At 35.2% G+C, this 22,484-nt stretch overlaps 6 protein-coding genes and 1 pseudogene across 13 annotated transcripts; 4 read left to right on the top strand and 3 right to left on the bottom strand.

Moving 5' to 3' along the window:
* The first annotated feature begins 881 nt into the window (after window positions 1-881).
* Window positions 882-2,338, top strand: LOC105959913 (nascent polypeptide-associated complex subunit alpha-like protein 5). Its single transcript, XM_012984073.2, has 3 exons — window positions 882-975; window positions 1,465-1,673; window positions 1,795-2,338. The coding sequence occupies exons 1-3, from the start codon at window positions 882-884 to the stop codon at window positions 2,230-2,232; spliced, it is 741 nt and encodes a 246-aa protein (XP_012839527.2). The 3' UTR covers window positions 2,233-2,338.
* Window positions 2,339-2,444: 106 nt separating this feature from the next.
* On the bottom strand, window positions 2,445-14,033 carry LOC105959914 (putative E3 ubiquitin-protein ligase RHC1A). 6 transcript variants are annotated; one of them, XM_088824231.1, is made up of 3 exons: window positions 13,831-14,033; window positions 12,534-13,491; window positions 2,445-2,495 (listed from the first exon to the last, which is right to left on the bottom strand). In XM_088824231.1, coding segments are annotated over exons 2-3 (843 nt in total). In that variant the 5' UTR covers window positions 13,376-13,491; window positions 13,831-14,033; the 3' UTR covers window positions 2,445-2,494. The 6 variants fall into 6 exon arrangements, with proteins under 6 accessions (XP_088680357.1, XP_088680356.1, XP_012839529.2 ...); XM_088824230.1 differs by lacking the exon at window positions 2,445-2,495 and adding an exon at window positions 12,016-12,033; XM_012984075.2 differs by lacking the exon at window positions 2,445-2,495 and adding an exon at window positions 12,237-12,443.
* On the bottom strand, window positions 2,556-4,457 carry LOC148767749 (uncharacterized; annotated as a pseudogene).
* Window positions 6,706-8,698, top strand: LOC105959957 (nascent polypeptide-associated complex subunit alpha-like protein 1). Its single transcript, XM_088824233.1, has 4 exons — window positions 6,706-6,847; window positions 7,298-7,367; window positions 7,802-8,010; window positions 8,141-8,698. The coding sequence occupies exons 1-4, from the start codon at window positions 6,800-6,802 to the stop codon at window positions 8,591-8,593; spliced, it is 780 nt and encodes a 259-aa protein (XP_088680359.1). The 5' UTR covers window positions 6,706-6,799; the 3' UTR covers window positions 8,594-8,698.
* LOC105959958 (nascent polypeptide-associated complex subunit alpha-like protein 1) lies at window positions 10,274-12,287 on the top strand. Of its 2 annotated transcripts, XM_088824227.1 has the most exons (4): window positions 10,274-10,392; window positions 10,902-10,971; window positions 11,423-11,628; window positions 11,737-12,287. In XM_088824227.1, exons 1-4 carry the CDS (start codon window positions 10,348-10,350, stop codon window positions 12,166-12,168), a joined length of 753 nt encoding a protein of 250 aa, XP_088680353.1. In that variant the 5' UTR covers window positions 10,274-10,347; the 3' UTR covers window positions 12,169-12,287. The 2 variants fall into 2 exon arrangements, with proteins under 2 accessions (XP_088680353.1, XP_012839577.2); XM_012984123.2 differs by having other exon boundaries at window positions 11,423-12,287.
* A 1,543-nt stretch (window positions 14,034-15,576) lies between the features above and the next one.
* Window positions 15,577-18,761, top strand: LOC148767750 (putative serine/threonine-protein kinase PBL7). Its single transcript, XM_088824235.1, has 9 exons — window positions 15,577-15,766; window positions 16,162-16,274; window positions 16,381-16,475; window positions 16,599-16,732; window positions 17,230-17,604; window positions 17,700-17,842; window positions 17,921-18,142; window positions 18,229-18,378; window positions 18,516-18,761. Exons 1-9 carry the CDS (start codon window positions 15,577-15,579, stop codon window positions 18,588-18,590), a joined length of 1,497 nt encoding a protein of 498 aa, XP_088680361.1. The 3' UTR covers window positions 18,591-18,761.
* A 32-nt stretch (window positions 18,762-18,793) lies between these two features.
* Window positions 18,794-22,058, bottom strand: LOC105959959 (S-adenosyl-L-methionine-dependent methyltransferases superfamily protein). 2 transcript variants are annotated; one of them, XR_016033909.1, is made up of 11 exons: window positions 21,868-22,058; window positions 21,683-21,766; window positions 21,152-21,230; window positions 20,668-20,809; window positions 20,483-20,552; window positions 20,333-20,397; window positions 20,150-20,228; window positions 19,675-19,762; window positions 19,470-19,538; window positions 19,232-19,321; window positions 18,794-19,096 (listed from the first exon to the last, which is right to left on the bottom strand). XR_016033909.1 is itself a non-coding variant. In XM_012984125.2 (11 exons), exons 1-11 carry the CDS (start codon window positions 21,994-21,996, stop codon window positions 18,992-18,994), a joined length of 996 nt encoding a protein of 331 aa, XP_012839579.2. In that variant the 5' UTR covers window positions 21,997-22,058; the 3' UTR covers window positions 18,794-18,991. The 2 variants fall into 2 exon arrangements, 1 of the variants encoding a protein (XP_012839579.2); XM_012984125.2 differs by having other exon boundaries at window positions 19,470-19,534.
* Window positions 22,059-22,484: the final 426 nt, after the last annotated feature.

Here is a 22,484-nt window from a genome sequence, read left to right on the forward strand (position 1 = left end):
CAAGGGTGGACGTGTAAGAAGATTTATAGTTGAGTGAGTGGTTGTAATTACCCAAACAAGAAGGAGGTTTTCGTAATCTGACAATACCTCAGGAGTGGTTGTAATTTATCCTAAAAAATATTATTCTAAAAAAAATAAAAATAAAATAATAATAATAATCGACCAACCTATTCCAATCTCAAGTCAAACGGGTCAACAAATCCCAACACTAGTAGTATTAGTATTAGGACTTTAAAAAGAACGTAGGAGTCTTGCGTACGTACGTCTCTATTGTTATATATATTAGTGTTTCAAAACCTACTTTCATATTATTTACTTATTAGGGTTTTAAAAGCTTCTCTCTCTCTTCTTCTCTTTCTCCTCCAAGATTCAACCATGTCTGAAACAGGAAAAACCCTCGTCGACCAACAGGAAAAGTTTTATGTAAGTAATCTCTCTCTCTCTCTCTCTCTCTCTCTCTCTCTCTCTCTCTCTCTCTCTCTCTCTCTCTCTCTCTCTCTCTCTCTCTCTCTCTCTCTCTCTCTCTCTCTCTCTCACACACACACACACACATGTATATTTTGTGAGGAACATTTTTTTTCGTTACGTATTACTTTGAATTTTTTTAATTTTTTATCTTTTATTGTACTCTATGATTATTGATGATGGTTTTACTGATTTTACTGAATGTGAGTTTGTAATTTAAATACACCGTCACGAGGTTTTCGAGACTATCTAAATGAATTCCAAATTCAATATCAAACTTGTCCTTGTCGACAAATTTTTACGTCTATGTTACGACTGTTTTTATTTGTAAATTTAAAGAATCCAATGGCATTAAATTTATCTTGGGACTACCAAAAAAAAAATTAAAAATCGGTGTACGGTTAAATGGTGATTTGATGAGTTCTGTTGTTTGCATGCAGGAGGAGCCCGTGTACGCTTATGGTGTCAAGGATGTTGATGAAGATGGGAATATCTTCTCAGATGAAGAAGGTATAACTACCACCCGATTTAGTAGCTTGTATTTATAATCAAACTATTTAACCGATTTAGTAGCTTGTATTTATAATCAAACTATTTAACCGATCTTTCTTTGAGTTCCGAAAATGATTATGATTTTTTTTTCCAAGTGTGCAAAATCGAAATTAGTTTGTGTTTCTTTTTTTTTTTTTCTTTTTTTTTTTTATATGTTTTAGTTTAGCAATCATCAAATTGGATCTGATTAGTGTTGCTTTCTTTAACTCACTCAAGCCTTTCGATTTAGGAGGTTGTATATCACGAACTCTCTGCGGGATATACAGCTCGAAAACGTTGTCGATAATGTAAATACGTGATATGGACTATATATATATATATATGTATATGTTCGGTAGTTTCTTTAGCATGCATGTTTGTAGTGAAGTAAATAGTGTAAATCATAAAAAAAACACTCGGCTCTCTGAAGTAACTAAGTCGTATAAATCATATAATATCGTTTGGCAGTGTCTGAAGATGGCGAATCGATCCAAACTCGAATCGAGCAGATATCAATGCTTAAAATGGAGTCCATGTCAGGTGGGCAGCCGAGACTCGAAGAAATGATCCGTGTCAGACAACTCACGGATCTCCTGAATCTTGAAATGGCAATGCACAATCTTGATATGAAGCCCATGCCATGTGTCAGCCAAGTCACCATCAAGAGAATCAAAGATGTACGTTATTTTTTCGTTCCACTCCGTTTTTCACCACAAATTAATCCCTCACTCATTTGTTCCTTTTTTTTTTTTTCTTTTCTATTCTTCCAACACGGGCATTTTTTTTTCTTTCTCTCAGACGAAGGTTGTCATATCGAATCCAACTGTTTACAAGGTCCCGAATTCAGACACGTACGTTATCTTAGGGAATGATGCACAAATCGAAAATTTGAGTTCGCTGTTGCAGCAGCCTATGGTTCGTCGTAATGCGAGTAATGATGTGACGGAGAGTGAGTCTGAGTCAGACGAGAGCGGGTCAGACGAAGATGACGTGGACGAGAGCGAGTCAGATGATGTGGACGAGAGCGGTTCAGAAGAAGATGACGTGGACGAGAGCGGGTCAGAAGAAGAAGATGACGTGGACGAGAGTTGGTACGAGAACCTGAGTTGGTCGGAACAAGCGGATATAAAGATGGTTACGAATCTCACTGGGGTTTCGAAACGTAAAGCTTCTAAAGCTCTCAAGGAATTCGATGGAGATATTGTGACTGCTATTATGGAGCTCGACTCGAATTAGTTTTTTTTTTTACTTCCGAAAAAAGTTAATATATTTTTCTTTTTACTCGACTCGATTTATCCGAACAAAGGCATTAAACACAGTAACCAACTCTTTTTTTTCCTTATATACACACACTTTCATCAAGGCTTACCCTGTACAACCATTTGTCTCTCTTAAGTACAATTACGGAAATACGGTGCACGAACCGAAAAACCGTAAACGGCAATAAACATAAATAGTTCACGAACGACACTCACAAAGATAAAGGCTTGATAATTCGCCTGCAAAAAAAACACAGTGTTTTTTTCTTTATTTGTTCACATAGAATGACCAATAAAATCTAAGAACCATCCGAGAAAATCGAGCGAGAGCTTACTAATATTCGAAAGGCCAATATGAGTGTTCATCGAACTGGTTATCTCGATGCTGAGGAACCCAACTCATTTCGACCATTTCATCACGGTTAGCATTATTCGAACCGGACGAACAAAAAAACTGCCGTAAGAAAGACCAACGCCTCCTCCTATGATCCCGTTTGCCAGCTGTCGATCCCTGATTGGTCGGCAGCTCTTGCCTGCAAACGGGGCAAAAGCTTCTCTGTTCCAACCAAGGCACGATACAATCCGAGTGGTACAAATGCCCGCATGGCAGTTTTCTCACTCTAGATCCCAACTCGAATCTCTCTTTACACACAGCGCATGTGGAATCTGCACGCACGTGTTTTTTCGAAATCTTCGTCATAGGCAAGTTTTCGATTAAAGATCTCGAAGCTGGTGGAGGAACATTATTTTGATGATTGTCGACTTGTTCGAGAAATTCTTCGACGCCCGGTCCGATGAAATAGTCGCGGGCCCCGTTTTCTCGTCGGAACCGAGGTTTTCGTTGAGGAACTCGAAAAGTCCGTTTATGCGTCCGCCGCATTTGCTTGGTTAGAGCAACTCCAATGATATATATTATAATGGTGTTTTCAAATTTATATTTGAGATGATACTTTAATTTTCATTTAAAGCTCATCTACTCTAATTATGGTTATCAAATAAAAAATTTCCGATAATTTTATTTGTAATTGGCAGATGTCAATTTGCGAACGGATAATTACGTAGTTATTTTTTTAATAGCTCAATTTGCATGAAGTATTTTTCAAAGAGATAAATATCAAAATACTACTAATTCATTTTGAATTGGAATTAGCATTTTCCAAAATTAATATTTCGTATTGAAAGTAAAAAATTAATTTCATGAATCCCTCCTTTAAAAAAATGGAGAAAAATAAATTGGAATTTGTAACATGGAATGAAAACATTAGTTCCAAACAAAAAAGGAATCGGATGCCGTGACAATTAGAAATTTATGGGATTGGGATTTATGAGAAGAAGCTAAATATTTTTTGAATTAATTTTAGGGACTCTTCGATATACCCCTCAATACTTCTTTTAATAGAGAAAAACTCAAACTATTTTGCACCATTTGAAAAAACTCACTCCAAATTTTAGCCACTCATTTTTCCATTTATGTCCCTCCACCTTATATATTTCCATGACCCAGCTGTGTCTCTCTCTTGTTTTTTTTATATTATTATTAATTTATTTTTTAATTTTTTAATTTTTAATTTTTTTTATTATTAATTTTATATTTTTTTCGTTTTTTAACTTTTTTTTCTCAATTAGGTATGTTAATCGACTATGGAGCATATTAAATCGACTATGATGAACTATAGTCGATTAAGGAACCGGCTACTAAAAATAACAAATCAAAACTACAAAAATGCACACTCAACTATATTTTACAAAAACAAACAATATATAAACATTATAATTGATTTATACAATTGGAATCGATAAACAAAAAATTCAAAAATAATTAAAAAAAATTGGAATCGATGAACCTTAATCAACTACCAGAGCATAGTCGATTAGCTTAATCAACTATGAACATGTACATAATCGATTAAGGTATCAGCCTGCACGAAATTCTCTACAGGCACCGTCATCCGCTCAATCCACAAAAAAACCCTAAATCTGCCTGCCCATCGAACGTCACAACACACCATCACCACCTTACTTTGACGTTATGACGGTTTTTTTATTACAAATAAATAAATAAAATCACAACTCGCACCACCAGCCAAAGCAGAACCACCACCCATCAAAATCCGATCCCGGCAACAAAACGACAATCTTACCTCTTTTCACCTCCAATGTAGCAATCCTGGCATTCGAATTCAGAATCGCTATCAAAATCATTTATAATGTTTGATGGGTGCTTCCTCTTCTTTCTTTCTCCATCTTCTGGCGGCGGCGGTGGAGAAGATTGCCGGAGAAAACAGAGAAAAAAAAAAAACAAAGAAGAAGAAAAAAGAGAGAAGGGGATAACTACAGTTTTGGTTCCCCAAGTTTGCACGTTTTCACTTTTGGTCCTCCATTTACCATGATCAACAAAATACACACTAATGTTGTCACAATTTAACACATTTACTCCATTCGTCTGTTTGACCGTTAAAAAGTAATGGTTAACTGTTGAATTAGGGCTGACTTTAGGATTTTTCATTGAGAAAATTGCACTCAGACCCCTGCATTCTTTTAAAATATTCTAAAAATCCCTAAAATATTATTCAACCCTAATTTAACCCCAATTACATCATTTAATCAATTTTGACAAACGACCCCGACTTTTACCACCATCACCATTGACCGTTGACCGCCGTTGATTTTTCTTTTTTTACTTTTTCTTTCGGTATTGATTTTTTTTTTAATACTGTTTTTATGTTGTTCACCGTCATTGTATTCTCGTTTAACAATGTTGACTTTTTTTTTATTTTTTGTTGATTGTTTTTGAACTTTTTCCTGTGACTTTTTTTTCTTTCGATCAACACAATATTATTACTGTATAACACAAAAATAATACTATATTAATATCCAGGATCGTAATATTAAAATTATAAACTTCTAACAAAGTTTGTATCTAAAATTCTAGGGCCTAAATACAATTTTAAAAAATATTCTAAAATCCTTAATTTCTTCCCCTCAATTTTTTTTTTCGTGGAACCGCCGGTGCATCTCAAATTTCTTCCAAAAAAAATATGAAGAAGATAAATTAGGCAAGTGCATAGCAATTTGGAAATGAGATACCACTCTAGTACAACGGTTTTTGGGGCTAACACCAGCCGTTAATTTTTATCTTTTTTTTTTCTTAAACTTTTGCCGACATTGAGTGACATTGACTTTTTTGTTTTTTCTTTTATTTTGATTTCTTTTATGATATTATTTTCTCGTCGGTTATCATCTTTAATTTTTTTTTAAATGATATTTTTCCACTACTCAACAATTTAAATAACAATCAAGAGAAAAAAATGTCAACATTGTTAACCCGACATTCAACATTAGTCAACAACGGTAAAAAAAAATCAATCGAAAAAAGAGTCAACCGAGTTAAAAAGAAAGTCAACGTTAGATTACCCGATTTTGAAAATCGGGGTCATTGGTTAAAATTGGTTGATTGATGAAATAGGGGTTAAAATATGGTTGGATAAAATTTTAGGGGTTTTTAGAATATTTTGAAACAATGCATGGGTCTTATTGTAATTTCTCAAAGAACCAAATTCAACCATAATTCAACCATTGACCGTTACTTCTTAAAGGTCAAACAGACGGAGGGACTAAATGTGTTAAAATGTGACAACATTAGTGTGTGTTGTTGATGACGGTAAATGGGAGACCAAAAGTGAAAAACGTGCAAACTTAGCGAACCAAAACTGTAATTATCCCGAGAAGAAGAGAAAAGCTGGAACGTTGAAAACGGCGGATGAAAAATTAAAAATGAGATTAGGGTTTTGAAAGAGTATAATAGACAATTAAGGGTAGTTTTGGAATTATGAAAATATCACATGGGTGGACATTAGCTAAGGGGATTTTCTCTAATTATTTTTGGGAGGGGTGTTTCCTTAATTATATTTCATAGGTGGGGCGTTTTTTCTAATTTTCCCTAATTTGTAATAGTAAAATTGGATTGAAAATTGAAATATCATATCTAATACAGTTCCAATCCATAATTTTTTTAAAAATCGGCAATAAGATGTTTTAGAGCTTATAAGCTCTCCCAAAGTGTTTGGTAAATTTTAAAAGAAAATCTTATTTTTTTTAAAAATAAGCTGTTGGACAGCAAATAAGATCTTTTTAAAAAAATACATTTATCCCACTTTTTTTAGTAAAAATAGAAAATAAGCTCATTATTCAAACACTCTAAAAATTAATCATAAAAATAAGATATAATAACTTATCAGCTCTAAAAACATCTTATCAGACGTAAGAACTTATCAGATGTTTAAAATAAACTTAGCAAAACACCTTATAAAAATATTGTTCCAAAGAAAAAATATAATAATAATATTCCAATCCCAAGTCAAACGGGTCAACAAACCCAAAGACTATTAGTATTAGTATTAGGAGTTAGGACTACGAGTCCTATGTACGTACGTCTCTATTGTTATATATATATTAGTGTTTCAAAACCTACTTTCATCTTATTTATTTATTAGGTTTTAAAAGCTTCTCTCTCTCTTCTTCGCTTTCTCCTCCAAGATTCAACCATGTCTGAAACAGGAAAAACCCTCGTCGACCAACAGGAAAAGTTTTATGTAAATAATCTCTCTCTCTCTCTCTCTCTCTCTCTCTCTCTCTCCCTCTCTCTCACACACACACACACATGTATATTTTGTGAGGAATTGCGGTACTATGAATTATGAGATACTTTTTTTTTCGTTAGGTATTACTTTGAATTTTTATTTTTTTTAATATGCAATTCTACTCTATGATTATTGATGACGGTTTTACTGATTTTAATGAATGTGAGTTTGTAATTTTAAATACACCGTGACGAGGTTTTCGAAACTATCTAAATGAATCCAAATTCAATTTCAAATTTTTGTCCTTGTCGACAAATTTTTACGTCTATGTTACGACTGTTTTTATTTGTAAATTTAAAGAATCCAATGGTATTAATTTTATCTTGGGACTACCAAAAAAAAAAATTAAAAATCGGTGTACGGTTAAATGGTGATTTGATGAGTTTTGTTGTTTTCATGCAGGAGGAGCCCGTGTACGCTTATGGTGTCGAGGATGGTGATGAAGATGAAAAAATTGTCTTAGATGAAGAAGGTATAACTACCACCCGATTTAGGACCTTGTAGGCTTGTATTTTAAATAAAACTATTTAACCGATCTTTCTTTCGAGTTCCGAAACTGATTTATGATTTTTTTTTCTTTTTTTCCAAGTGTGCAAAATCGAAATTAGTTTTTTTTTTTTTATATGTTTTAGTTTAGCAATCATCAAATTGGATCCGATTAGTGTTGCTTTCTTTAACTCACTCGGGGCTGTATATCACGAACTCTCTGCTGGATATACAGCTCGAAAACGTTGTCGATTAAAATGTAAATACGTGATATGGACTATATATATATATATATATGTATATGTTCGGTAGTTTCTTTAGCATGCATGTTTGTAGTGAAGTAAATAGTGTAAATCATAAAAAAACACTCGGCTCTCTGAAGTAACTAAATCGTATAAATCATATAATATCGTTTGGCAGTGTCTGAAGATGGCGAATCGATCCAAACTCGAATCGAGCAGATACCAATGCTTAAAATGGAGTCCATGCGAGATGGGCAGCCGAGCCTCGAAGAAATGATCCGTGTCGCACAACTCAGGGATCTCCTGAATCTTGAAAGGGCAATGCAGAATCTTGATAAGAAACCCATGCCATGTGTCAGCCAAGTCACCATCAAGAAAATCAAAGATGTACGTTTTTTTCGTCCCGTTAAAAAAAAAAAAACTCCGTTTTTCACCACAAATTAATCCCTCACTCTTTTGTTCCTTTTTTTTTTTTTTCTATTCTTCCAACACGGGCATTTTTTTTTCTTTCTCTCAGACGAAGGTTGTCATATCGAATCCAACTGTTTTCAAGGTCCCGAATTCAGACACGTACATTATCTTAGGGAATGATGCACAGACCGGAAATTTGAGTTCGCTGTTGCAGCAACCTAGTGAGTCTGAGTCAGATGAGAGTGAGTCAGACGAAGATAGCGGGTCAGAAGAAGAAGAAGAAGATGATGTGGCGAATAGCGAGTCAGACGAAGTGGACGAGAGTGGTTCAGAAGAAGATGACGTGGACGAGAGCGGGTCATCAGATGACGTGGACAAGAGCGAGTCAGAAGAAGATGGGGAGAACCTGAGTTGGTACGAGAACCTGAGTTGGTCGGAACAAGAGGATATAAAGCTGGTTGCGAATCACACTGGGGTTTCGAAACGTAAAGCTTCTAAAGCTCTCAAGGAATTCGATGGAGATATTGTCACTGCTATTATGGAGATCAACTCAAATTAGTTTTTTTTTTTTACTTCCGAAAAAAGTTTATAGTTTTTTTTACTCGACTTGATTTATCCGAACAAAGGCATTAAACACAGTAACCAACTCTTTTATTTTTCCTTATATACACACACTTTCATCAGGCTTACCCTGTACAACCATTTGTCTCTCTTAAGTACAATTACGGAAATACGGTGCACGAACCGAAAAACCGTAAACGACAATAAAAATAAATAGTTCACGAACGACACTCACAAAGATAAAGGCTTGATAAATTGCCTGCAAAAAAAACACGTTTTTTTTTTTTCTTTATTTGTTCTCACATCATACAAGGACAATAAAATCTCAGAACCAACCGAGAAAATCGAGCGAGAGCTTACTAATACTCGAAAGGCCAATACGAGTGTTCATCGAACTGGTTACTCGATGCTGAGGAACCGGACTCATTACAACCCTTTCGTCACGGCTAGCATTATTCGAACCGGACGAACAAAAAAACTGACGCAAGAAAGACCAACGCTCCCCTATGATCCCTTTTGCCAGGTGTCGATCCCTGATTGGTCGGCAGCTCTTGCCTGCAAACGGGGCAAGAGCTTCTCTGTTACAACCAAGGCACGATACAATCCGAGTGGTACAAATAAATGCCCGCATGGCAGTTTTCTCACTCTAGATCTGAACTCGAATCTCTCTTTACACACAGCGCATGTGGAATCTGCACGCACGTGTTTTTTCGAAATCTTTGTCGTAGGCAAGTTTTTGATTAAAGATCTCGAAGCTGGTGGAGGGACATTATCTTGATGATTGTCGACTTGTTCAAGAAACTCTTCGACGCCCGGTCCGATAAAATAGTCGCGGGCCCGTTTTCTCGTCGGAATCCGAGGTTTTCATTGAGGAACTCGAAAAGTCCGTTTATGCCTCCGCCCATTTGCTTGGTTAGAGCAACTCCAATGGTATATATATATATATATATATATATATATATATATATATATATATATATATATATATATATATATATATATATATATATATATATATATATATTATAATTGTGTTATCAAATTTGATATTTGAGGTGATACTTTAATTTTCATTTAAAGCTCATCTACTCTAATTACGGTTATCAAATAAAAAAATTCCGGTAATTTTATTTGTAATTGGCAGATGTCAATTTGCGAACGGATGATTACATAGTTATTTTTTTTATAACTCAATCTGCATGAAGTATTTTTTAGATACAAAGAAATGAAATATCAAAATACTACTAATATATTTTGAATTGGAATTAGCATTTTCGAAAATTAATATTTCGTATTGGAAGTGAAAAAATAATTTCATGAATCCCGCCTTTAAAAAAATGGAGAAAAATAAATTGGAATTTGAAACATGGAATGAAAACATTGGTTCCAAACAAAAAAGGAATCGGAGGCCGTGACAATTAGAAATTTATGGGATTTATGGGAAGAAGCTAAATATTTTTTGAATTAATTTTTAATAGTAAAATCGGATCGAAAATTGAAATATTATATCTAATTCAGTTCCAATCCATAAAATTTTAAAAATCAGCAATTCTTTTTTCTAAATTAAAAATATTGTTCCAAAGAAAAACCCAAAACTATTAGTATTACTATTAGGATTAGGACTACGAGTCCCATGTTCGTACGTCTCTATTGTTATATATATTTGTGTTTCAAAACCTACTTTCATCTTATTTACTTATTAGGTTTTAAAAGCTTCTCTCTCTTCTTCGCTTTCTCCTCCAAGATTCAATCATGTCTCAAACAGGAAAAACCCTCGTCGACCAACAAAAGTTTCGTGTAAATAATCTCTCTCTCTCTCTCTCTCTCTCTCTCTCTCTCTCTCTCTCTCTCTCTCTCTCTCTCTCTCTCTCTCTCTCTCTCTCTCTCTCTCACACACACACACACACACACACATGTATATTATGTGAGGAATTGCGGTACCATGAATTATGAGATACTTTGTTTTTTTTTTGTTACGTATTACTTTGAATTTTTTATTTTTTTTATTTTTATCTGCAATTCTACTCTATGATTATTGATGATGGTGTTACTGATTTTAATGAATGTGAGAGTTTGTAATTTAAATACACCGTCACGAGGTTTTCGAGACTACCTAAATGAATTCCAAATTCAATATCAAACTTGTCCTTGTCGACAAATTTTTAAGCCTATGTTACGACTGTTTTTATTTGTAAATTTAAAGAATCCAATGGCATTAATTTTATGTTGGGACTACAAAAAAAAAAAAAAAAAAAATCGGTGTACGGTTAAATGGTGATTTGATGAGTTTTGTTGTTTGCATGCAGGAGGAGCCCGAGTACGCTAATGGTGTCGAGGATGGTGATGAAGATGGAAATATCTTCTTAGCTGAAGAAGGTATAACTACCACCCGATTTAGGACCTTGTATTTAAAATAAAACTATTTAACCGATATTTCTTTCGAGTTCCGAAACTGATTTATGATTTTTTTTTCCAAGTGTGCAAAACCGAAATTAGTTTTTTTTTTTTTTTTTTTTTATATGTTTTAGTTTAGCAATCATCAAATTGGATCCGATTAGTGTTGCTTTCTTTAACTCACTCAAGCCGTTCGATTTAGGAGGCTGTATATCACGAACTCTCTGTGGGATATACAGCTCGAAAACGTTGTCGATTTTGTGAATTTCACTAAAATGCAAATACGTGATATATATATATATATATATATATATATATGTTCGGTAGTTTCTTTAGCATGCATGTTTGTAGTGAAGTAAATAGTGTAAATCATGAAAAAACACTAGGCTCTCTGAAGTAACTAAATCAAATAAATCATAATATCGTTTGGCAGTGTTTGAAGATGGCGAATGGATCCAAACTCGAATCGAGCCATCAATGATTAAACTGGAGTCCATGCCAGATGAGGAGCCGAGCGCCGAAGAAATGATCCGTGTCAGACAACTCGTGGATCTCCTGAATCTTGAAATGGCAATGCAGAATCTTGATATGAAGCCCGTGCCATGTGTCAGCCAAGTCACCATCAAGAAAACCAAAGATGTAGGTTTTTTTCGTTCCGTTTTTCACCACAAATTAATCCCTCACTCCGTTTGTTCCTTTTTTTTTTTCTATTCTTCCAACACGGGCATTTTTTTTTCTTTCTCTCAGACGAAGGTTGTCATATCGAATCCAACTGTTTTCAAGGTCCTGAATTCAGACACGTACGTTATCTTAGGGAATGATGCACAGACCGGAAATTTGAGTTCGTTGTTGCAGCAGCCTATGGTTCGTAAAGCGAGTAATGATGTGGCGGAGAGTGAGTCTGAGTCAGATGAGAGCGGGTCATCAGATGATGACGTGGACGAGAGCGGGTCATCAGATGATGTGGACGAGAGCGGGTCGTCAGATGACGTGGACGAGAGCGGGTCAGAAGAAGATGGGGAGAACCTGAGTTGGTACGAGAACCTGAGTTGGTCGGAACAAGAGGATATAAAGCTGGTTACGAATCACACTGGGGTTTCGAAACGTAAAGCTGCTAAAGCTCTCAAGGAATTCGATGGAGATATTGTCACTGCTATTATGGAGCTCAACTCAAATTAGTTTTTTTTTAACTTCCGAAAAAAGTTTATATTTTTTTTTACTCGACTCGATTTATCCGAACAAAGGCATTAAACACAGTAACCAACTCTTTTTTCCCTTATATACACACACTTTCATCAGGCTTACCTTGTACAAATATTTGGCTCTCTTAAGTACAATTACGGAAATACGGTGCACGAAGCAAACCCGTAAACAAGATCTAATCCAACTACCGAGACAATAAACATAAATAGTTCACTAACGACAATCACAAAGATAAAGGCTTGATGATTCGCCTGCAAAAAACACGTTTTTTTTCTTTATTTGTTCACATACAAGGACAATAAAATATCAGAACCAACCGAGAAAATCGAGCGAGAGCTTACTAATATTCGAAAGGCCAATACGAGTGTTCATCGAACTGGTTATCTCGATGCTGAGGAACCGGACTCATTACAACCCTTTCGTCACGGCTAGCATTATTCGAACCAGACGAACAAAAAAACTGCCGCAAGAAGGACCAACGCCTCCTCCTTTGATCCCGTTTGCCAGCTGTCGATCCCTGATTGGTCGGCAGCTCTTGCCTGCAAACGGGGCAAGAGCTTCTCTGTTCCAACCAAGGCACGATACAATCCGAGTGGTACAAATGCCCGCATGGCAGTTTTCTCACTCTGGTTCCCAACTCGAATCTCTCTTTACACACAGCACATGTGGAATCTCCACGCACGTGTTTTTTCGAAATCTTTGTCATAGGCAAGTTTTCGATTAAAGATCTCGAAGCTGGTGGAGGAACATTATTTTGATGATTGTCGACTTGTTCAAGAAATTCTTCGACGCCCGGTCCGATGAAATAGTCGCGGGCCCCGTTTTCTCGTCGGAATCCGAGGTTTTCATTGAGGAACTCGAAAAGTCCGTTTATGCCGCCGCCGCCAGCTGGCGTCATCCTAGCTGGCGGCACGTCTCCGCTGAAAATGAGGAACGAGTTGCCGTGGAGAGGGGCTTGATCGGGCATTCTTGCGGCGGAGATTTGCTGTCTTAGGAAGTTGGAAACAGAGTCCAAGAAACTCGGTCTCTGTTGACTCTGGTCAACGGTGGTGCTTGCGTCGTCGAGTTCTTGAACGAACCCCCCCTGGCAGTTGGGGCAGCTAACGGGGTTTTCTGCATCGAGGGTAACGGGTTCTCGACAATTGTAACACCAATGTGAGTTGCTCCGATTGTTTGACGACATCTTTTAACTCTCTCTCTCTCTCTCTCTCTCTCTCTCTCTCTCTCTCTCTCTCTCTCTCTCTCTTCAGAGGTTACTTACTACATCCAAGCAGTGGAAGGTTCTTCTTCAGCAAAGACCTATTTAAATGGCAAGAACTGAATTACTAAAATCAATTACCCATTTCATTAATTTCGCAGAATCACCTATTCCAATTCACATTAATTTTAATTTTGATCAATTAATTAAATTCCAAAATAAATAAATGCGGAAGTTCAGACAATTACAGCACCGACAACACAAATTAACTCCAACAAACACAACAACAACAACAACAAGAGAGCGAGAATTGACAGAAATGCAGATGAACAGATCACACGATTCCATTGATAATGTGCAATTAGGATAAAAATTAAAACTTTAAAAAAAAAAAAAGAAGAGAGAGAAAATGATAAGCTAGAGAGAGAGAGAGTTGATACCTTTGATTCAGAGGATAGAGAACCGACAAGAACAGAGAGGAGGCTCACATGGAGTTTATTGCACATAATACAAACTTAATTACCACGCATCATTTTGTAAAGGAAAAGAAAAGCATTTAAAAATGGAGAAAGCATTTCGTTGAGATTGGAGATTTGTGAAAGACTGCAAAAAGTGTGTGTTGTGTGTGGAAACACACTCGAGTGTGTGTTTTTTGTTATTAGTTATTAAAAAGGGACAAAATGCACTTTGCCCCCTTATAAATTTGTTTTTCTCACTTTCCGCCCTAAAAATTAAAAAAATGGATATACCCTCTTCGAAATATTATATTGATTGCATTTTGCCTCGTAAGTCGATTTTTTGAGGACATTGTGCAACAAAAATAACATTTTAGATGGGCCAATGTGCAAAAAAGTAATATTTTTAAGGGGCAATATGCAATAAAAATAACATTTTAGAGGGACAATGTACAAAAAAGTAATGTTTTTAAGGGATAATGTGCAATAAAAATAATATTTTAAGGAGCAACGTGCAACAAAAATACTTGATTATGATGAATAATCCATCGGAATTTTGATATCGGGCAATGTGAAACAATAGTAATATTTTGAAGACGACATTCACTTTTAAAAAAATTGAGGGGGTAAAGTGCAAAAATTAGAAATTTACAGGAGGTGATGTGCAATTTTCCCTAATAAAAAATTAAGAAAATAAAAACAGAGAACGATAAGAGTGAGAGTGCTGTCTCTAGCTGTCACTTATGTTGGGTGGGATTGGGCTGCACGTGGCTCCTCAAATGGGCTTATTTACACATCCCAATATTGAAAATTTTAATGACGAATTAGCCCAATTGCTTATTTATTTATTTATTATTATTATTATTATTTTATTTTTTTGGTTGTGTATTTCTCAAAGTGAAGAAGATGCAATTATTAAAGGCAAAAGTTATCTCTCGAGGGGATAATGGTAATATTTTAAAGTTAGTGAAATGTTATTTAAGAAAAATAAATATTATGTAAAGGCCCCCAGGGCAAGTTCTTCCTTTAAAAAGTAGTATACATAAATAAATATCACGTCTGTAGGGGTAGAATCGGCATTTTTATAGAATATCCCCTGGAATTAAAAAGATTCCGTGAAAAATAACATCATAAGAGGGTTGGTATAAGATGGAACAAACATAGGAGAGTATTGATAATTATGGATAGGTGGTGGCATTTTTTATAATTCAGCCTACATTGAAGAGGGTTTTGTAATTACCGTTTTATTTTAACCTTTTCTTTTTTGGGGCTCTCTCTTCTTGAATGATTAACCACTTTGAACCGTCACATGCAAAACAAAGAGTGGTGGTGATTGAATATTTCAAACTCACTTCCATCCACCATTGAAGACAATAACAAGAATCAAGAAAGAAAATAAATAAATAATTCCCCAAAAAGGACAACATGTTTCCATCGAAACGCGGCGCCTCAACCTCGGATTTTTTTTCTTCGTCTTCCTCGAACATGTTTACAAAACTAATGCATAGATGAAAACGAGATAAAACGACAACACCAAGTCGTAGGAACCAAACAAAAAAAATTCAATCCTACCAAAGAACATTTGCTTTGTTATATTCACAAAACAAAGTCACAACTTTGTCACGTAGTACTAGATTTCGTTTCGATTTTCCATTAATAGAACACTAATTACACGCTAAATCTTTGTGTTTAAGTGCAGCATATACATTACAACTTCAACAAGAAATATTTATGGAGATGAACACTCAAAGAGTACTTATTGTCCAAGATGCTTCGAAGGAGCTCTGCGCAATTTCCGTAAAGCACGTTTTACGCGAATTTTCACTTAAACGTGGCGACAAAATCAGGTTTCTTGGAATAATTCAAGCTTTTACAAAGAAGAATAATGGTTTTATTCCTAAGGGATGTGGAGTATTACTAAGTAAGACATCCTTTCTCTTTTCATAATTAATTATAGGGCAAATTGCATGTCATCCCCTATAATTTTTTTTATTTTTGCACTTTACCCCCTTAAAAAAATTTAATGCTGCACGTTGCCCCTTAAAAATATTATTTTCTACACACTGCCACTTTAAAATGTTGTTTTTGTTGAACGATGCAATCGAAAATTAGCTTTTCAGGCAAAGTGCAACCAAAACAATATTTCGAAGAGAAGGTTATCTCTTTTCTGAATTTGGGGGGGGGGGGGGGGGGGGGCAAATGGAAAATTTTTAGGGGGATGAAGTGCATTTTGTTCCTAATTATATCACCTATATATATAAACAATATTTTCGCAACTTTGTAATATTTTTTATTGTGTTGTAATTATTTATGTAGAAAACAAAACGCATTCTAGTCGAACGATTCACAAGCACAAGGAAGACATCAAAGAGGAAACTCGGAAGACTGCGCAAAGATACTCGAAAATTAGAATTGCCGAAGCCTTACAGGTGATTTAGTTACTTCCGAATAAACTTTCATTTATTACATGATCGACGTACATATTTTTCTTGCACATACCGAATGAATTGAGTTCTAATGTATCCTGTAAAATAGGTCGAATTTGAAATGGCAGTCGAAGCAGGTTTGCTGAAAGAAGTTGCTGTCGAATACGCAAAGAGCTTTCAAGCTACGCACGTGATACTACACAGGTACTTGTAATAATTAATCTCACCCGTATCTGGAATCTAGAAAAAAAAAAAAATTCGATATTACCGATTCCATATTTAATATTTACAAACCTGATATATATATATATATATATATACTTACAGGCAAGTTAAGAAAGAAATGAAGTACTTCACGGAGAATCTTTCTTGCGGAATATCGAGGATGAAATTCGACAAGAGCATCAAGATTGTAAGACCATCTCAGGCCAACGAAGTATGCTTAGCATACACAGAAACAAGTAAGTTATGATCAGTTCAGACGAAGTTTCGTGTATATATATATATATATATATATATATATATATATATATATATATATATATATATATATATATATATATATATATATACATATATATATATATATATGAACATAATGCACTTTTCCCCCCTAAATTAAAAAAAAGGGATCCACCCCCCTTCGAAATATTGTTTTGGTTCACTTTGCTCCAAAAGTCAATTACTAGTGGACATGGTGCACCAAAAATAACATTTTAAAGGAGCAATGTGCGGAAGAATAATATTTTGAACAGGTAACGTGCAACAAAAACACTCAATTCCGAAAAAATAATCCATCGGAATTTTGGTATATGGACAATGTGCAACAAGAATAACATTTTGAGGGGGACACTCACTTTTTAAAATTTAGAGGGGGTAAAATGCGAAAACTAGAAATTTATAGGGGGTGACGTGCAATTAAATTTGAACTATATTTGACAAAAAAAGAAATTGACAGGGGAGGAGTGGACAAATGCATCCATCAATCACACATGTTCAATATGCATGAACAGAAGTCCACATACTGGACTGAATAAGAAATTCACTTACGCTGAATTACAGCTGGCAACTAACGGTTTTTGCGCGCAAAACCTAATGCACGATCACGGAAGAAAAATATATTTCGGTTTACTAAACGATCAGAGAAAAGCTACGATCAGGAAAACCCCTTCAGGCACGATAAAAGACGAGGATTTCAAGAGAGAGATCGCGATTCTCGAGGGCGTAAAACACGAAAACGTAGCGTTTTTCATCGGACATTGTTTAGATGGACCCCAAGCGTGTCTTGTGTACGAATACGTTTGCGATGGTTCATTAAACAAACATCTATCGGGTAATTAAGAAGCTGATCATCGACTTCTCGATCTTATTTTTAACTTTCGAAATATTTTTCTTCTCGATTTAATTAGTCATATGATTTTATTACAGACAGAAGCAAGAAGCTGACATGGGATGTAAGACTAAGTATAGCATATGGAGCAGCTAAAGGTTTAGAATATTTGCATGGCGAAAGAATTTACGGGAGCATGCGGCCATGCAACGTTCTCCTCACTCACGATTTTCAGCCGCTCGTAAGATGCATAAACATATGATCGTTTTATTTATTTTTATTTATAATAAACTAACGTGCATGTGGCGTAAAAAATCAGATTTCATACTACGGGCTTATAAGTGTTAACCGATACGAGGCGTTAGGACAGTCCTCGGAGAGCAGTGTAATAAGGACTTTTGAATATTTAGCACCGGAATACGAAGAAACGGGGATTGATTTGAGCAAAGCTGACGTGTACTCGTTTGGGGTTGTTCTTCTAGAACTCATCACCGGCAGAAAGACGAAAGAAGATACACATGGGCAAAGTTTCTTGAGATGGGTATTTTTTTTATTATTATTATTATTTTTATTTTTTTAATATTTACGAGGTCGAAGATATTTATACGTACGAATAAATCTTCGCAGGCAAGACCACTCTTAAGAGAAAAAAAATACAGTGAATTGATAGACCCTTTGGTACAAGATAGTGTGGATGTTTATCAACTGTATTGGTTAGTTCGTGTGGCGGATAAATGCCTAAGTTGGGATCCGAAAAAGAGATACTCTATGCGGAAGGTAATTAATTATCGTATCTTTATATCGAGAACTCGATTACGCGTACGAAAGCATATTAAAAAGAAAAAATGAAAAAAAAAATTACGACAAAATTGCTGATTAATTTTTTTTCTTTCGTATTACGACTTGGAAAACAGGTCGTGACGGATCTATCGGACATTATCAATCGTTGCGGGGTCGAGGATTTCTCTCCCACTGAATCGGAACTGTGATTTTCGAATAACGGGAGCAAATTTATGAGTTCATTTTATTCAGTCATTTTCGAGTATTCGGTTTTCTTGATGATGGAAGTTTGTATAGATAGATTTTTTTTTTTTTTTTTAAATCTATGTTGTGGGACTTGATTAAAAATCAGAAATCTGCGGAAATTTAAAACTTCAATCCTTGCCCCTAAATATACAGTTAAGCTAGCAAATTTGCAAATTAGATATGTCGATAGACCATTTCTTTTTTTTGTTTTTCGAATCCACAAGTAGTAATTAGTAATTGTAGTTAATATATACGAAAATTTCATAAAATTACACAAAAGCGAAAACCATAAAAATACATTCTTGTGAGTGAAAACAAATATAAAATGAATGAAAAAAAGAAAGCTTCTAATTTGCAGAATCACTTAACCAAACTGCTTTTGAATGTCGTTGAAAGATACTGTAGCAGATCCTCTTCTTTTCGCTCTCTGATGAGACGAGTGCTCTCTCCATCCAGTCATATATATCACCTGCAAAAAAAGGGGTAGTAAAAATCGCGTCCACGAAAAAATTAATAGATACGAAAAAAAAATTTTTTTAGGGGTTTAATTTAAAAGACGTGAAAGATGAAAATATTCAAACAATCGGCTCAGTATAATGCTGACCTGGAAGGTAGCTGGGATGGTGCCATCTTCTGCAGCAAACATAGACTCGTAAACAGCTGCCGTAGCCAGCGCAGTATCTCTCGTCAAAATCTGATCCCGATTTGGAAAAAAAAAATTGAGTGCGTGAGAAACTATATAAAAAATCTGAAAGTGGAATATTTATTTATTTATTTATTTATTTATTTTAATTTTAAGATAAGTTCAAGAAAAGACGAGCGTGACAACAAATGCGTCTTACTTTGCCCCTTTGTAGTAGAGCATTAGTTTCGCCCATAGTGCGAAGATGTTCAATCAGCTCCAAAGCTACCTTAAGAGAAAATAGTAGACGGGATATTATAATTCGTCAAGAACAAAAAATACAGACAAATTAGAATCGATATAAATTGAGCTCCAAATCCCGAGAAAGACCGACTTGTATGGCAAGGTTAAAACATGTGACGTACCGCTGTTATATCTCACGGTATATTCATCGACGTCAACTCCAGGAAGAGAGAAGCCTGCCCTAGTTAACAGATTCCCTGCATCACGTACCTATAAGAGAAAAGCCAGCTTTACATGCAAATAGGCACTCACATAACTTTTTTTATTTTATCGGATAACTCCATCATGAAACACTACCCTAGTTACGACTATCTTCTAGAAATCTCCTTTACGGGTAAACAAAAATGTTTCTCAGAAAAATAACGAGTTTGTATTTTTGCAGTTCATTGCCATTGATTCTCATAATCCCTTTTTACTTGCCAGAAGAGGAATGATATTTGATTTAATATACGGGAATTTCTTTGATTTGATGATTCTTGTTGAGTTTCAAATATTAATGGATCACCGTACGAGGTTGTCCTAAGCAACACTTTGTCGAAAAGTTTAAATAATCCACGACAGCAATATAAGTAGAGCATGCAGTTGGTTTAGAAATACCTGTGCCAAAGGTGACAACCTAGGACTGATGCCTCCTTCGCGTTCCATTTGGGCTACAGTACACGCTATTCTCAGCTCCCTGAAACACAAATGGATATATCCAGTTAAGCTTCTCATAAAACTGCAACGAAATCGAACTAGGTGATAAAAAAGATTTAAAAAAAAAAAATCGAAGCTTGTAACCTTAAAGTTTCTCCTCCAAGAATAGCTCCCAAAAATAGGCCATCGGGCTTCAGGGCCAATCTACTCTGCCATAATAAGAATAATAAAACAAATGATATTATATATCTTTCCATTAAAAAAAAAATCCATTTCAAAAGAGCAAGAATAAACCTGTATCATGGCTCCAGGAAGATCGTTTGTCCAATGAAGTCCTAAGCAACTAATAACCAGGTCTAGAGAGCTACACAAGCACGCAACAAACATTTACAAAATCGCCATGCTTTTAATTACCACGAAAGCACAGAGGTAATAAGAACTACAAGATGCAGAAACCTAATTCGCATTTAGGCAAATACCTTTCCTTCACGGGCAAGAACTCTTCATCGGCGACAACGAAAGACGTTTCGACGTTTTCGTTTGGCGAATTTTGTTCGGTCTGTTTGCATAATTCCACCATGTCGTGTGAAGTATCCATCATTATAAGCTTTTCAATGCCACCTGAAAAGGATTCTGGTCATTCGAAAGTCGTAATTCTAAACGTAAGAGTTCTCATTTTTCTTTACATTCCTTTGTATTGCAAGACGGGGTTTGCCAAATTAGCTTTGTTTTAGTACTCCCTATTCATTAGTTCATTAATCAGATAGTTAACAGTAAGTTTGTAGTCAACATTATTCAGTCGTATGGATGAACTTTCCGAGCAGTACTGCGACATAAATCTCTTTATAGTTACAATAACAGAATCTAGTTGATATAGTTAAATGAAGTTTGAGTGAACCCAAATATAAGGTAATCGCACCGACAACTAAAGATGGAACGAGAGCGACAGATTTCGACACTCACCGCGTCCGTTCAAGAGACGCCTAATTGCTGCCAAAGAACCACCCATACATAATGCTGTAGGAAATGTTTTCTTACAATCCTACAATGTAAGAAAACACAACAATGGTCAACGAATATACTGGAACCATGATACATATACAGTCAGTTTACTGACACCAGGCGCGATCAGTTCGAGAATCTGTTTTATATTCGTCCAATAACCAATACAATTATTATTAGGGTCATCTAATTTTTTTTCAATGAATTTCTTCTATCAAATTCGATTTCTGTTGTTCTACTTAACAGAAACTGAAATTCAAAAATATTTTGATTGAATTAGCTACACTATCATACTATGAAATTCAAAAATATTTTGATTGAAATTCAAAAGTAGTATCTTTTTGATTACTTTATACACTAAGGCCAGCCTCCAAAAACAATGACAATTTAAATCTTAGTCAAACTCAAAACATCATTTGCTCAACATTTTTATTTGCTGAAGATCAAATGCCCAAAAAAAATTAAAAAAAAAAAAAAAGGGTTTGATTTGACCTCCAATCGATCCAATAGATTTTCAGAAACTGCATCCAGCAAAGAATCCTCAGGGCGGCGCATTAACCACGCAGCTCTATCCCGCTGTAAAAAAAACACGAAATTAATTGAAGAAATAAAAACAGTAAAACAAAAAAAATGCATAAATTATAAGAAAATGTAGCAGGAAAAAAGGAGATGAGAACTTGTTTGCGCTTGAGATTGCGGTCAAAGATCTTGACTCTAGAGCTTTGTTCCGTACAGAAAAACCGAATACTGCTTCCACGCATTGCACTTCTTACCCCTCTCCGCCATATCTCTCCGCCAGCTCCCATTTTCCAAATTCTCCCGGAAAATAATTCTCTGTCTGCCGATTCTGAAATCAGGCTTTTTTTTTTTTTCTTTTTTCTTTTCCGGTAGTGTTCACTTTCGGTGATTCCCAAGGAATAATTGGTTGGGCCATTTGTTTTGGGCTAAAATTCGTTATAAGATTTAAGGTTGATTAATTCTTCGAGCCCACGAATTAATTTTTTCTGTTTTTTTATTATTATTAGAGTAAATTTTACTTTCCCCCGAAAAATTGTATCAATATGACCCTCGACGTTAGTTTTCAGACATTTAACCTTAACACCGATTGTTCTAAGTCTGGAAATTACAAAAACGCCACCCCTTCCATTTTAAATAATTATTAAAAAAATAAAAACAAAAACTAGAAAATTCCATTAGAAACATAACCAAACATCTCCAATGTATCCCATTTTCTCTGAGTGGAAAAGGATCATGAATGATCTCGATTACCGACCATTCATCATCGCATATATCG

Source organism: Erythranthe guttata, chromosome 10, assembly GCF_056151865.1.
Source record: "Erythranthe guttata isolate IM_541 chromosome 10, IM_541, whole genome shotgun sequence".
NCBI classification, from domain to species: Eukaryota; Viridiplantae; Streptophyta; class Magnoliopsida; order Lamiales; family Phrymaceae; genus Erythranthe; species Erythranthe guttata.